We start from the raw sequence: 17,060 nt of genomic DNA, 5'->3' as shown, positions 1-17,060 counted from the left end.
TAGAATCCATTTTCTTTGTATGTGATGTTGTCATTCAGCAAGAAAAAGAAAAGTAATGAAAGAAAACAAAGTAACATGTCCCTCGTGATGCATACAATAATGTAAATTGATCAACAACAAACAATTCCCTAGCCTAGTCTACATATTTCACTATCTCACCAGGTCCATGTGTTTGGAAAGTGATTTTACAACTTCTAAGTTTGTGTTCTTCTTACAGACTTTTCTTTGCAAATTGAAATATCCATCTACATATATAATTCTAACTTCAACAAGTTGCAGTCTCCATATGTTCTCGTGTATACTAGCAGGAATCTTTTGTCTTTCTAATTCAATTTTTTTTAATTAATTAATTCCTATAATAATGCCTTTATTATCTTCCAATAAGGAAAAGACAATTGTAATATCATCCTTAAACAGCTAAAACCAACCCAATAGTATTACTCTTATGCAGGACAAGAAAGTTTAAATATTTATTCACGGGCACTCAAAACTAATAGTAACAAATTATCATGTCCCATCAACATTTGTCAACAACTTATGTGTTGATAAAGTTGGAACCAAAATTTGTGTACATATGTAGTTTGACACCATAGCTCTAGATAGACAACAGAAAGGGAGTGAGCGGGAGAGATGCACACAATCAAAAACCTCTCTCTCATTTCACAATTCATATTGGTTTTACAAACAATTTTAATCTACTGTGATGATCCCCTGGGCAGAAAATCAGTGGAAATAGGAGTGGGGCCAATTATAAGCATCGGTGGCAGCCCTCCAAAAGCTTACTGCCCGCCATCATCACCGGGGTCAATTTATCCTTACGAGAGCAAAAGGATCAAAATTGCGTACCCAGTTATACAAGAATTCAAAACAAAGATCACTCATGACCCTTTGGGCATTACAAAAACATGGGTGGGCCCTGACATATGTAACAAATACAAGGGCTTCTTTTGTGACACAGCCCCCGATTTAAATCAAACAGCTATAGCCGGTGTTGATTTCAACGGCTACAACTTTGGAGGTCCAGAACTTACACTATCCGGTTTTCTTGATCAGTTACCCGACATAGCTATTTTCCATGCAAATTCTAACAATTTTACGGGTTCAGTACCAAAAAGCATCGCCAATCTTCGGTTCCTGTACGAGCTTGATCTTAGCAACAATGTGTTTACTGGTGAGTTTCCTAACCAAGTTTATAGTGCAAAGAAATTAACATTTCTGGACCTCCGGTTCAATAAATTTTCAGGGATGCTTCCGCCTCAAGTGTTCCGATTAGGGGTTGACGTACTTTTCATAAATAACAATAAATTCACGCAAAAGCTTCCTGATAACCTGGGGTCAGGTCAGTTCTATTACCTTTCCCTAGCCAACAACAATTTAAGTGGTTCCATCCCTTCAAGCATTGGGGATTTAAAACATACTCTAGTTGAAATTGTGTTGTTGAACAACCAGCTTTCTGGTTGCTTGCCATGTGAAATTGGGGTTTTGGGAAATGTAACCCTTTTTGATGCCAGCCGAAATCAATTAACAGGCCCTATACCAGCCTCATTTGGTTGTATGGCTCAATTACAGTTACTCAACTTGGCCCGAAATCAGCTTTTTGGGGAAATACCAGAGTCCTTGTGCATGTTGCCCAACTTGGCCAATTTGTCACTGTCGTACAATTACTTCACCAAAATAGGTCCATTCTGCAAAATTTTGGTGTGGAGGAAAGTGATGGATGTTAGGATGAATTGCATTTTCGGCCTTCCAGGTCAAAGATCTCCGGCTGATTGTCGTGCATTTTTGTCTAAGCATAAATGTTGTTCCGAAGAAAAATTTAAAATCTGGATCCCTTGTGCTGCTCATTCCAGTAGTGCTCCAAAGCACCTGCCATCGGCTACCATAGTTCCTAAATCGTACCCCGCTCTAGCACCGCAATTAAAACCATAGAATTTTTTTTTGAACCAGAGCAGTGTTGTGGTCTTCAATTATTATTAGTCTTGTTGAATTATTATAATGTTTTCCTGTGAGAATTTTAGCGGAAGAACAAGTGTAAATATATTTATGTTTTATTTGTCCTACCCAAGTAAGAACTGTTGTTGATAATTATTTTTCACTAGAGCGTGTCATCACTATTGGTGGATATGTATTATTATGTTGACAGTGACAAAATTATTTTAATGACCGAAATAGACCATTAATCCTACTGGTATTCCTTTCAAAGTAAGATGATGATTGTGGATGTGCTGCGGTAATTAAAATTTAGATAACAAACTTGTTATAATTTTAACATGAAGGTTTGTACAGACTCAACTCTTTAATCAGAACATCCAAATCCATGTAAGATGATCCACCCTCTCCAATAACCTTTCTTGCCAAACGTTTTAGTCCTTTTGCTCTGTCTCTTCTCTCCTCAGCTTCTTTCCCCACCATTACACTCCTCACCGCCATCTCAACTGCCTCTCGTTTTATGTTGCCACTGCCTGTACCACTCACCCATTCTTTGGCCCCAACAGCAACTCCAATTTGAAGAATCTCGGTAATCAACTTGTCATTATAAAATTGCTCTGCGAATGAAGGCCAGGTCACCATTGGCACCCCAGCACTGATGCCTTCAAGAGTTGAGTTCCAACCGCAGTGTGTCACAAAACCCCCTATAGCTTCATGATCAAGAATCAGCACTTGGGGTGCCCATCCTCTAATTATTAGGCCTTCTCCTTTCATCCTTTCTTCAAATCCTTCAGGCATCCATTCCTCGGGTTTTTCATCATTTTTGCCTTTTCTCACAACCCATATGAATTGTTGTCCAGAGGCTTCTAGTCCCACAGCAATCTCATGTAGCTGATTACTAGGAAATTTGGCAGTACTTCCAAAACAGACATACAGAACCGAATTGGGCTTTTTGGTGTCCAGCCACTTGAAGCATTCATCTACATCGATTGCTGCTTTTTTCCCTCTGTGTGCCTTTTCCTCATCACTCCTATTGCATAATGAAACAGGACCTACATGCCATGCTCGTCTGTTCAAAACATTTCTGTAATGATCAGCATAGTCAGGTTCAAGCTCGTAAAAGCTGTTAACAATTACTCCGTAGCTTGTGAGTTCAGATTCTTTGACCCTAATCATCATCTTACTAAATTCTGTTTGTATATTTTGTCGTTGATAAGTGGGAACTTGGCTCACTGATAACTGGACGTGATGAGGAAGATTAGGAATAACAAACTCATCGGAGTCACTTTGAAAGTTGTGAAATGGAACGTGAAGCCTTGTTTGTTCGGAAGCACATAAAGAAAAGAAACACGTTCCATGAAAAACCAATCTTGGGATACCAAACTTGGCTGCAGAATCAGTAGCCCATGGGAAGAACATATCAGCAACAAGGCAGTTAGGACGATATTCTTCAAGAAGTAGCTCAACTTGTTCCTTAAGCATCTCAACAGCACCAAAAAATATTGGAGACATATCAGGACAAGTGAGCTGATCAGCATTTTCACAATCTTGTGGCAAACCAGAAACTTTGGGGAATTTAACAATTTTAATACTCATCCGAAAACCGGAATTGTTGGATTGCTCTACTGCTTTTTCAAAAACAGGAGCATTAAGAGGTGTAGTGATAATTGAGGAGTGTACACCATGAGTGGCAAATAACCTTGCCATATCAAGGGTGGGTATCATGTGACCATGAGCCAACATGGGGAAAAAGAACACTTGAAGCTCAACCATGGTTGCAAATATTTTTATGTATAAGAATAAAAAAAAACATGTATTATGCTATAAGATGAATCATGAATATAGTGGTGGTAGAGAAATCGAAATTGACAACTTCTAACCAGTCGTATAAATTAGTTTGAAAATAGGGAGAACATTTCAGTGCAATTCTTATAGCACAACTAGTAGATGCCGAATTATATGTTACTCTATATTATCCACACAATTTTTAAAGAGTTTTGACCATGTTGTTGGTGGTCCTAATTTTTAAAGAGTGTTGACCGAGAAATTTGGGAACAACAAAATTTGAGGTTAGTAGCCGAAAACAAGATCTGGGATGATAGTTCTTCGTCGGAAACGTGAACAGTAACCGGTGGATCCGATGAACAGTATTCGTCGGAAAAGGTGAACAGTGTTTGGTGGTGATAATTATTGGGGGCTGAGATTGCTTAGAGTTAGTGGTGGCTCCTTTGCGCTCTCGCTTCTGACCCCTCACAATGTGCCTACGTACCCCTATTTATAGGGGATCAAGCCCACGTAGTTCTTGGGGAACAAGAAACCTAACGGGCATAGATTTCTTATCCCGAGGCCCAGTAGGAAACCCACTGGAAACCGTCTTCTACTAGCTTTAGGAATGTCCGCCGATGAGGCCCAACCACAAAGGCCCAAGGCTCGTCCGCAGCTTCGAGACTTCACGGATGAGGCATCTCCCTGGCCGAGGATAACCCTCCGCTACCAGATGTTTCTCTAGTCCACGGACGCAGGTATAGCCGTGGTTCACCCCAAATGTTGGACGCATCCTTGTCCCCCGATAAGGAGCCCCTACCATATTACAGGACAAGTGATCCACAAGCTTTTGGGTGCAAAGTGCAGGATACTCCGAAGTCTCCCAACGAGGACACCCGTTGACTACAGAGACATAGCTCCCAAAGCACACACCAAATTTCACCTCACATCCCCAATGAGGACACCCATTGACTACAGGAGGAGGTCTTCAGTCCAGGCATACCCCTGGAGGTCTCTGACCATGGACACCGCCTTTCCTGTAGATGTGCTACATGGAGGAGTCCTTCAATAGAGTACCTGCATCAAATAGGTTAGTAATAACATTCTCCATCTTCCTTGAATCTTCCAAAGAGTTCATCCAAGTAACATGTCAAAGATGCATGTGTTTGCCAAGTAGAAGTTAAGGGCGCGCCCAATCATTCCTGCATGTTGGTGCCGCCCTGTGTCATCAACCTTTGATATTTTCCTATGTCTTTCTACATAATAGGGCGCGCCCTAAATTACTCACCATTAGGGCTTGTCCTAACTCTGTCCAGTAAAGCCAAGGCATGAGTCTATCAAAGCAATCATGTCCGAGTAATCTGTCCAAGGAGCCTTCCTTACTTAAGGCGCGCCCTAAGGCTCACCATGGAAAAAAATCCATTCAAGGAATTCCTCACCCCCTCTTCAGTAATTGGGCGCGCCTCCCCATTAGGCATGAGGGCGCGCCTTTCAGGCATGATAACTACAAACGTCAATCAGCTATTCAGTCAATGGGGCGCACTCTTAGGGCGCGCCTTCTATTTATGGAAAGTCAATCTTATCTTTTCCTAAATTTCAGGTGCTTCTCCTTCGATTCTGCTCATTTTATTAATCTTAATCTGAATATTGTTTATACCAATTTTTGGGCATAACAACTACCCCCCAAATTCCATATGCTATTGAAAATGGGATTGGAATTTTTCTTCACCTTTATCAAAATCTGTATAAACAAATCTTCCAATACTTTTTTACAGGGCGCGCTCAGAACATGGCGTGCTTTCCAATTTTTTTCCTTAAAGTTTCAATGATTTCATAATAATCAAATAAGGCGCGCCTTCAATAGGGCGCGTCCTAGAAGTTCAAACGGTTTAGAAGTAGTTCCCCTTATTATTAGAGATTCGCAATTGATGTGACTGATTTGACAGCTGTCATCTTTTTTACTATAAATACTAGTCACAATCAGTCATTTTTTTTCTTTTACTTTTACTCTCCCCCCTTTTTCTTACTTTCTCTTTCTTTCCAAAGGCTCCAAACCCAGCGGTATTGTTTTGCTCGGAACCAGCCTTCTCTGTTACCACTCCCCAAATCTCTTTCAGTCAACTTCTTCTCCATTCGAAAAAGTACGACCGGCTTCTTGTATGTCTGAATTTCGTTAAGTAAATCACATTGCATGTCATGTTACCTTTTTATCTTCCATTTCTGTTCTTGATAATATACATAAAATTGTGTATGTATCTGTGTATGTATATGTGTAATTTCAAATTTTGTTGCTTTAGATCCGAAATCGTTTGGGTCTAACTTTTAAATTTGTGTTTTTGAGAATTTCAATCGCTATTTACAATCCGCACATAACCACCTGTGCCTTTAGAATCCACCAGCAACTTAGGACGCGCCCTATCTTTAGCTTCTTATAATCTGTACATGACCATAATAGGGCGCGCCTATTATAATAAAACACATCCTTATTAATAGGCTTGGATTTTCTTTATGGCGCGCCTTCTTATGAGATGGCTTGTCTTAGAAAGGAGTTGACATAGATCATAGGAAATACTCTTCTCTTACACCTTCCACCTATCTTTCCTGTTTCCTTTACACTTTCGTATCTCGTTCTTTCGCATAGGGCGCGCCCTCAAAATTTCTTTTGGTTTTCTTGACAGCTGGAAGATGAGGGCGCGTCCTCTCCTTTTTACCCTCTCAAGAATTTCCTCACAAATTTGGGGATCTATTCACCTCCAAACGTTTACTTCGATCCTCAACCCCCAAACGCCCACCATACTCCTGAATTTCTGAACCGGGTGGCGCGCCTTCTTCAAGATTCCAAAAAAGGTATCTTGATGGCAGACTCCTCAGACAGTTCTTTTACAGACAACATTCCTTTATCTCATAGACACGGGAAGCAGAAGCTGGTCCAAAAGGACAGATCCCCAGCCCCAGATAGGACATAACTGGATGACGATGACTGGTTCGAGAGTTTGAATGCCGATAGGTATAGGGGTGTTGAGAGGGGTGTCAACGTAGGTGCAGGACCTTCTAAAGTATCCTACAGGGCTGTATCCCCAAGCCCATCTCCCCAACAAACAGAGTGCGCGCCTACTTCTCCTGTTCCTGAGGGCTCTCCTGAAGTAAGTGCGTCACCTCTACGTGATGAAGAAAATTTCTTTGACGAGGACTCCTTCTAATTTTCCACCTCCCCTGAACCTTCTCCAATACCCTTCCAATACTAGGAAGTTTCTGACAGTGAATTAGACTTTGATTGGGAAAAATTCGAACCATGCAATGAAGCTGTGAAGAAACATTTCAGGAAGGAGCATGGGAAGCTTTTCTGTGTGGGCCTGTCCTCAGCTTGTTCAGATGAGCAACTAGGATGGCCCATGGAATTTTATGATATGGAAGGCATATGGGCGCGCCCTTTAAGCATGTTGCGGCCCCATATCTTTAATTATGGGAGGAACTTTAAGATTCCTAGAATGGTAACTAGCCCAAAGCTGGTATCTTTGGGTATAAGCGCGCCCTTACACCCCTATCTTAGGGAAGTGATAGAACTTTACGACGTGGCTCCACTCCAACTTTCTCCCAACAGCTACAAGTTTATTCTGGCCCTGTTTATTCTCTATACAGACCTGGGCTTCCCTCAACCTTCCATGGTTGAAGTTGCTTATTTCTTTAACCTGAGAAAATCTGACCATGGGTACTACTACTTGGTTGTAGACAAGCAACATAACAAGAAAGGTTTCTCCTCTGGCAAGCTTAGACATGAAAAAGGCTGGAAGAAAAACTTCTTTTACTTATATAACGTTCCCAGAATAAGGATAAGATTCAACAAGTCACCAAGTAAGGGCGCGCCCTTTCCTTTTTTCCTTGCATTATCTCTATGTTGTTTGCTCTTTTTCATGTCTTTATACTTTTTCAGACAGACCAGTGGCCAAACCACTTAAGGGCGAGCCTAAAAAACGAGTTGAGGCCCTTCTCAGGGTGGCTACTGACAGGTGGAACCTGAAGACCTTAGTCACCCGTACTAATCTGATGCGAGTTGGGATCCTTTCTGACCAAGTAGGGACAAGGTGTAAATATGTAAAATTTAGGAAATGTGCCCCTGTTTCTCGTATAATCGACCCAGATAATGAAGAAGAGGCTGAGGAAGAAGAAGAAGCAGACGACAGCTCTTTTCAGGGCCAAGACCCTTCAGGTTCAATCAAGTATAGAGTCTAAAGGCGCGCCCTCTTACAATTGGCGCGTCTTAACTTCTTTTCTGTTAGCTTCTGTATTAGCTTACTAGATATAAATACCTGTTCATGTGGTCGATCTTTCCGCCCTTTAGGGTGCGCCCTTCCACTCTAGGCGTAGCACTTTATACATGTTTATCAATGTTATCTTTATCAATTGCCTTTCTTTATTACTCTGTTCAGCACATTTAACTATCACGTTCAATTAACATGTTCTGTGTTTAATGCAGAAATGGCTCCTCCAAGAATCTCCAAATCTTTTGGGGGGCGCCCCGGTGACAAACCTAGGCCCAAGCCAAAGAAAGATGCTCCTGCAGCACAGGCGTCCATTCCAAATTCTGCTCTCCTTCCTAAAACAACACCTGTTCCAAAAAGGCCCATAATTGATCTTACAGAGAAACAGGGCGTGCCTAAGAGGCATAGAGCAGAGGGCGCGCCTTCTGGCTCTTCTGCTGCTTTGAGCACTCTTGGCCCCATGGGTTCCCTTCACGTTTCAGATGAAGAAGTGGAACAGTGGCAAGCCACGGATTTGGGAGATGCTGCTCGTGCTTCTATAAAGGCATCTTGCTAATTGTTCATTGTAACACCCCCAAATCCGGGGTCGGGGATTCGGATTGTCACGAGTTCCATTTCCCTTATCAATACTTATTCTTAATAGTCAACCAACTACTGCGTACTGTGACCCCACAATACACATACACGCCACAAGTTATAGTCTCAGATATGAATACCAAAAATAACACAAATCATTTTATTCCACAATTATAAACCATTTCACCATAAAAAGGGTTTCTGAATAATTTACATATTCTTTGCCATTATTACAATTCATAAATATACATAACCTAGCACAACAAAAGTTGAAAGCCTAGCCTACTGGTAGCTCCTACCTCAGCTACAACGGCATCAACGCCTACAGGAAACTGCGGAACGTTTCCTAACCGCTCACGAATTGGGAGCTTGATTATGTTCATTTTGTCTATCTGTTGTTGTTTGATGAAAGAAGAAAGCAAGGGTGAGCAACAAGCCCACCAAAATAATATGTATAATGATTTATAATATGTGAGCATCCTCATAGTACTCATGAAAGTCTTGGTCAAAAAGAAATGAACCAAGTTTGTTATCTTAACGCGACCAAGTCGCAAAATATTCAGTATATATATATATACTTTTCACAATCTTTGAAATCCTCTGACATGTATAATATACACAGAGTTCCAATTTATAACTGTATAAAAATATCGTTGCAAGGTGATCTCATATATCTAACCTTGTCTCAACGTTTTTCTGAAAATCTTTGACATGCATAAGATAATCGTTTACTAGATATAAGTTTAAAAGATGAAGTTACAAGATACTCCAATATACTTATATCTTTTCCAAATACTACTTGAACTACCACCGTTCAAGTTATAATCAGTTTCAAAAGTTCATCACACTGATGAGACTACAAGATAAGACTTGAATAGATTCAATCTTTGAAATATCATTTGAAAGAAATGAAGTTACGAGATACTTCATTAAGTCCCGATATATATATATATATACACCTATATATATACATTTCATACATTCCTTGAAAACCTCTGTTATGAAAATTATAAACAAAGTTGCAATATCCAATGAATTTGGAAAAACAGAATTTTGGCATAAACCTGATATCTTGCTGATCAGGCAAATATACCAATTAAGTCACCTTTTCTACTAGTAGATGGATGAATCCCCCACTGGTCATCACCCTGGCCACATTAGGGCCTTATGTTGGACTGCCACTCAGCCACTTTCGCATTGATGGACTCCCACTGAGCCACTTACACTTTCATGGACGCCCACTGAGCCCATGTTGCTTATGCCGACTCAATAGATGGACTTACTTCCCGAACGTTGGGTAAGTAATCAATTCATTTACTAAAGTAGCAACCTCATTGCGAATATAAAATACACCACAGAACCGGATCCCTCAAGTTTTGAGCGAGTATTTAAATCCCCTTTTAAAGGAAGATCTTAAATATAAAAATGAGTTTTGGGATCCGCTCTAACCTTTAAAATCATTTTGAAGACTCCAAAACATTTTTAAGAATATTTGGAGTAATGCTGATTTAATGAAATAAATCAGTCACGATATATTAGAAAATATCTGAATATTATCATTTAAATAATATTCCCATAAAAGATATTCTCTATAAAAATAATTGAAGTAGAAGTTTTAAAACTCATACTTGAAATGAATAATAAATAACCAAAGATATACTTATACGAAAGCACGATCTTTATTTGAATAATAGAAAATAAGTTTGATTATCGAAACATTATTCTTTAATAAAATAAAGAATATTATTTAATAAAATAAGCGAAGTCATAAGTCCTCGAATGAATATTCAAAAATAATATTCATTTAATAAATTAAGCGGAGTCATAAGTACTCGAATGAATATTCAAAATAATATTCATTTAATAAAATAAAGTTATCGAATAAACCTTATTCGATTAATAGTTTTGAAAACTATATCTATATATATATAAATATATATATATATATATATATATATATATATTATACTCGGGAACATCGACTCCCGGTTTAGAAATGTTCACCTTTGGGTCCCCTATACTAAGGGTATACGCAACTACTGCTTATCTCTAGCATAGGTATTATGCAACTTATAAGCATTGAATCAACAATTAGATATCAAGATTACGAAACAAACATGCATATAAATATCATATCACATGCTCCAATATATTTCAAGATTTGCTAATAACAATCATGCACTTATCACAAGATAATGCATATACATATATACATCACAACAACAGTATAACGGGTAGAAAACTTGCCTGAGTGTTCCCGGATAGACTTAAGCTTAGAGTGGGTCCGATAACCTATGTACAACAACATAAGTCGGAATTAAACCCCGGTCGCCTAAGAAACTAGACTTTAACCAATTAGACTCTAACGTTCGCTTATGGTCACTTCTACGCTTAATGAATCACATAAGTCACTTGAGTACCCTCGGCTCCACCATTTTTAATAAATTAACCATTAAGAATATTAAGGCGATTCTTTCGCGAGTACCCTACCAACTGCCTAATCCACTTTACAAAATTGTTTCATACCCCAATTAGTCATTTAAGGGCCTTAACCAAGGTTTCAAAGTAAGGCGAGGGGTAAAGATTCGTTCGCGAAACGCCGTTACTTAAAACGGTCGTATCTCCTAAACCGTACATCGGATTCAAGCGAACTAAATACCAAAATGAAGCTTACGACATGATCTAGCTAAAAATGGCAAAGTTACAGATTGGTCAGTGAGTTATCTGGTCCGAGATTCATGTACAACAGTCTAAGGAAAACGGGCATTACGACGGCTATGTTTACGAGTTTTCCAAGTTTCTCACTACACCAAAACCTCACCAAACAACCCACAATTATTAACACATCAAAACCTCAACTAAATAATACTATACCAGTCCTTATTCTCCAGATTTTTCATCTCAACCAACTACAATCAAATTCTATTAACTATAACAAGATTCATTCACCAAATCACTCCAAATTCAAATCAAACTACTAATAATCAAAGATCATGCTTCTCATTTAGAAAACCAACCATCAAACTCACTAATAATCAAAGTAAAGGCTAGGGTTTGAAGTTTATACCTTCCTTGGGAGGTTTTAACTTTCTAGGAAGCTTTAGGGAGCCTCCTACAAGCTTGATCTTTCCAAAGAAATCAAGTACACAAAGTTAGGCTTTGAAGTTTCTAAAAGTCCGATTGAAAGAAATGTAAAAATGAGGGTCTTACCATGCTTATTTGGACGAGAATTGTGAACAAGAGTTGTAGGTCATCTCAATACCTTTCCAACGAGCTATAGAACACAATATTTGAGTGAGTATTAAACGAGATATGGCAGTTTGAAGTTGCTGGGTTTGTTTTGGCCGAGAGCTTTGTTCTTGGAAGCAAAAGTCAACTCTCCTTCTTTTTGTTTTATGAAACAATGCTTGGTTGCTTCTCTTTTTGTCTTAGCAAATGATTTCAATTTTTTTACCATGGTTAATTTTGCATGGTCCAAAATCAACCAATAAAATAAAATTCCTTTGTCATGCTTATGTCATCAAGCTTGTGTCATCTTTTAACACTTGTCTTCCCTTTGTGGTGTGATGACATCATCACCCACTAACCTCTTTGATTAACCTTTAATTACTTGGCTAATGACCGCTTATCTGTTATACGGTTCGCTTAACTTTCGTTCTCGTTCGTCGTATGAGGGATCATATCCGGGATCTTATTATTTTGGGTTTTCCTAAATCTTTCTCAATATTTTATATTTCTTTTATGATCCTCTCTTATAATCTTTGAATTTAAATCCTTTTAATCATGTTACCTTATACTCAATTCTTTCGGTATCTGGTGGATTTTCGGGAAAAAATCAAAGTGTCCGGATTCGAATTCTGACGACCTTTACATACACTCATTTACTTTATGGAATACCAATACGATCTCAGAATTTCCATAACAGTACTCCTATATAGCGTTGTCTGATAATTTTCCTTAATCAGCATCATCAGCAAAAAGTTAATATTCATCAGTGTTTCAAAAATTCCAAAAATTGGGGTTATTACAGTCTCCCCTCCTTAAAAGGATTCCGTCCTGGAATCAGATAGAAAATGAATAGGGTTACTTTCTTAGCATTGCACTTTCTAACTCTCAAGTCAATTTTCCATATTGTGGTTCTACCACCAAACTCTGACTAGTTTGATAACCCTTCTCCTAAGCACTTGTTCCTTTTCGATCTATAACCCTTACTGGTTGCTCCATATAGGTCAACTCTGGTTGCATGTCTAGGCGCTCGTATTCTCCTATGTGTCCGACATTCTGATTATGCTTCCTTAATATTGATACGTGGAATATGTTATGAACTTGCTGTAGGTTCGGGGGTAGGGCTAGTTCATTTGATAACTTCCCAATACATCGTAATATATCCAAGGGTCCTACAAATCGTGGACTTAGCTTTCCTTTCTTTCCGAACCTCATCGATCCTTTCTAAGGGTTTCCAAGGGGATACCTTTAACAACACTAGGTCCCCTATTTCATACTCTTTGTCCTTTCGAGTCAAATCAGCATACTTCTTCTGTCCATCCCGGGGTTGCTACCAGATGTCCTCTGATTAGATCCACTATGTCTTTGGTCCTTTGGACCACTTCAGATTCGAGCAGCTTGCGCTCTCCAACTTCATTCCGATATAAGGGAGATCAGTATTGCCTTCCCTAAAGGGCCTCATAAGGCGTCATCCTGATACTGACATAAAACCTATTATCGTAAGAAAACTCAATCCGTGCTAAGTGTTCATTCCAAATTATTTCAAGTCTATCGCACAGACTCTCATCATAGCTTCTTGCGCTATAGGTTTTTCTTCTCAATACCCACTCTTTCCCAGTTCGCAGTCATTACTATCTTCCGTACATAATACTATACTGGTTACACTTTTGCTCGTTAGCATTCTATAACCTTTTAATAATTACGTCAACCTTAGTATCACGAACGCGTTAGATTCGGAATACCACCGCACTGATACTACTTCCTTTCTAGCTGCTTCCATCTTCGAAAGCTTGATCCATCATATAGAAGTAAAAGATTTTATTGAGAGATCACTATGATCATGAACACTTGTTACATCGCATAGTTAGTACAGAAGGTGGCCAGCCTTTAGTACTTGACAAGCAATTAAATAATAGACGGTATCCTACTAGGCTTCTATCACACAGATAGATAGTCATTCGGCAATACCTCCCCTTCTGGAAGGGTTGTTCTTATCAGCTTATACAAAATGAAAAGGAGGGAAAAGAACGAATTGAAGAGAATTGTATATATTATAAATATACTGCCACAAAATATCTGGCTTGGAAACTACCTCTGAACTATAGAGGTTTATCATAGGAGAACAAAACATATACGTATATATATATATATCAACATCAAGTATTATAGCATCGTATTTCACATGCCTAAATATTTTTGCTATTCCGTCCATCATTCTATGGACCCATTCTCTTGCTCGAGCTTCTACACAATCACCTTTGAAACTCCCTCGACATCGAAAATCTAATTTGGGATTTCATTCTAGACATCATCAATACTAGAATTCTATGCTTGCACTGCAACCTTCCTCGTATAGTAATATAGTTCTCTATTCATAAGAAGGAATAAATATTCAATAGGTAGATAATCGACTCAATTAGTCTATCAATGATAACTTATACATCACCACAACCCGATTAGTGGTACTCAATCTCAACATTCATTCCAATACAACTCTCACGGTTGTAATTAATCGGCTCATTACTCGCAGAATCATTCCTGCATTACTATGGTCCACCGTTGACCTACTGTAGTCATTCGTTTTCCATGAAGTCTTAATAGCTAACCATACAGAGTCCTCAAATCCTTCTAAGGAGGTAACATAATCACCATTCATGATTCATGAAGAACACTCCTGATCCTGACATACATACATGACATGAGGCAGATAAAATTGCAGAAGAGTTTCAATCAAAGCAAAGATAGCAGGTTAATACCATTCTTAATCATATGCCTTCAATAGAAGACTTAACTCAAAGGTTTGTTTAGTACTTTTTGAAATATGGTCCTGGCTTATTCTCAAGATAGGACCTTCTAAGATAGATAGCCCGCTCATGGCGATTACACGAATTAAACCTTTACCCAACTACTATTACGGTTGAGTATTGCACAGTCATCAAAAGGAATGTCAATCTTCCGAACCGTAATACAACCTTCCCGGCTTCAACTATCATCACTGTATTCCTCTCGCACGAGCGCCTATAATTATCCTCTTACATTTAAAGTGTCGGCCACCTCTTTGGCCTTTCCTGATAGTAAAATTTCCTTACAATCAATGTCATTTTAACCACCTCCAACTAAATTTTCTACCTCATTTCAATCACTGCTTATGTGAAAATGCTTTTCTTAAATCCTGGTGAGAGAAAAAAAATCACCATTTTTCCATAAGTCATTGCCTTAGTCTTTAGATGTGAACATTGTCACGACTGACTCTCGATCATACTTAGGACGTCTCTTATCTTGGGTCCTTCTTATTTTCATCAATCTCGACCTTCATTGGGTTGATCTATACTTTCTCATGGTTCAACACGTGCCCACCTGGCATTATTATAATTACGTCATATTTCCTTCATCAGAATCTCTATTCTTGAGAACTTTGAATATTACCTTTCTCCTTGTAAAACCTCTAAGGTTGTCCTTAAATCCTTCACCAGGTACACCCTAGGCACATGGCATATCAAGTTACCATTTACTAATGCCAGAATCATTGTCTATATACTTCTAAAAATTTCTCCACTGATCCTTAAATGTTGTTGTTACCTTAATCTTTTCCAATTCATATTGTCAAAACTCATGCTATCCCTATTAAGGGCGAAATGTCAACCCTTATACATTCCCCTAGGGTTCATCTCAAGTTATTGAGGTTATATCCTTAATTCCACCTTTAAAAAGGTACTTGCACCCTTACATGGATAAATAAAGTCATATATCCCTGATAAGGGTATCTTATTCAATCATTTCCACCTCGATAGTCTATACCGAATTTCACAATAGCATCCTTATTCAAGTTAAGGTCAATCCACATGGCCTCCAAAAGATAAAAATGGTTATCCGCTTTTCTTTCCTGATTTGGTAATGATCACATGGATGTTCTGGAAGATATTGGTCGTGTTCAACGTGAACTTCTTAATAAATCCTTATTTACTTTTGTTGTTTATCTCAACAGTCATCTCAATGTTGGGATATCTTTCATACCTGGCGTCTCCCTTTCTGGGTATCATGCCCCTGGTCTTACACTTCACATTCTTGAAGGTCACTTCCTTCATCCAATTTTCCTAATTTCTTACTTTCTTGTCTCCTCAGTCTATCCGCGTCTCATTGTTTATCCTTCGAACTATCTCAAGGTTTCTCCGAATCCTCCCAGCTTAAAGGGGATAAAATATATGTATCTCTTATGCCTTCAACCATCAATTTTAACTCATGGTGAATCACCCTCATCCTGACGATTACATACTTTTCTATTTCTATTGCTACGAGTCTTTAGGGTTTCCTCATACCCAACTCCCTTATCATTCCTCAAACTCTATTGCCTTTATATTCCTTTCCACTTCAGTTTCTTTTTATTTTCCTTTCTCTTATCATTATTTCATGAACCAACACAACATAAGCATTGATTTCAAACATCCCGTCATTCTGGATTCGTGTCCTCAGAACGAATCTTGACAACTTTTACAACTTAGATTCATAATTCATCATACTCGTCTGCCTTTGTTCTGTCTCTAAAGCTTTTACACTATCTCTATAACCTTGGGAAGTACTTTCCTGAAAACAATTGACTGAACTTAAATTAGTTTATTATAATCTCTTGCTCCGTGCCTTCCTTGGCCTTTCACCAGCGGGTGGCCTCTCTCTTAGGAGGGTAACTGACAAAAACAGTCTTTTGTGATTCGTCAATCATTTAGAATCTCAAATGATTTCTATAATTCCTTTAGCCAGGCTCTTTCCTGGACTGGGTCAGCTTGTTCCTTGGAACTCTGAGAGCTTAGCGACTTAAAGGTCCTGAAAGAATTTCTCACTGTATTGTTTCCTCAGTGTGGTGGTTGGGGATAATAGTATAAGTTTTGTTTAGGCAGATCCATGGATTGCCCAATAGGATTACCATCCTAGTTCTTCTTATCTTGCTCGACTTCTGTTTTCTCATTATGAAAAGTTTCATCCTTCTCCCATAATCGGGGTTATTTTATACGTTAAAATCCTTGATTTCCACTTTATTATGTTATGAGTTCCCTTTTTTTTTTGCGACCTCCCTGACTATCACATTCAGGTTTTGTCTTAAATCTTATTCCTCGAACTATGGTTTTAATCTAAGATCCCGTCCTTAAGCTCTTGAACGTTTGGAACCCAAATTCTGTCGGAATACCACATTATTCCCTTATCATCTTTCTCGATATTAATCTCTTCTCCCGTCATTGGATCTCTGCCTTCATTCATCACTTTTTCTTGGCACAAAATGATCTTTTCCAATAATTCGGGCTGCATTACAATCTC

The 17,060-nt window shown here is 38.7% G+C and overlaps 2 protein-coding genes across 2 annotated transcripts; one reads left to right on the top strand and one right to left on the bottom strand.

Annotated features, from left to right (window-relative positions):
• The first annotated feature begins 270 nt into the window (after nucleotides 1-270).
• LOC141671265 (uncharacterized protein At4g06744-like) lies at nucleotides 271-2,098 on the top strand. The gene has a single exon (XM_074477440.1). It carries the CDS (start codon nucleotides 631-633, stop codon nucleotides 1,927-1,929), a length of 1,299 nt encoding a protein of 432 aa, XP_074333541.1. The 5' UTR covers nucleotides 271-630; the 3' UTR covers nucleotides 1,930-2,098.
• A 132-nt stretch (nucleotides 2,099-2,230) lies between these two features.
• On the bottom strand, nucleotides 2,231-3,862 carry LOC141671264 (scopoletin glucosyltransferase-like). Its single transcript, XM_074477439.1, has one exon. The coding sequence runs from the start codon at nucleotides 3,700-3,702 to the stop codon at nucleotides 2,266-2,268; it is 1,437 nt and encodes a 478-aa protein (XP_074333540.1). The 5' UTR covers nucleotides 3,703-3,862; the 3' UTR covers nucleotides 2,231-2,265.
• Between the last annotated feature and the right edge of the window lie 13,198 nt (nucleotides 3,863-17,060).

Source organism: Apium graveolens, chromosome 7 (genome assembly GCF_009905375.1).
Source record: "Apium graveolens cultivar Ventura chromosome 7, ASM990537v1, whole genome shotgun sequence".
Lineage (NCBI taxonomy): Eukaryota > Viridiplantae > Streptophyta > Magnoliopsida > Apiales > Apiaceae > Apium > Apium graveolens.
Note: the sequence above shows the minus strand (reverse complement) of the source record. Positions and strands in the feature narration are given on the sequence as shown.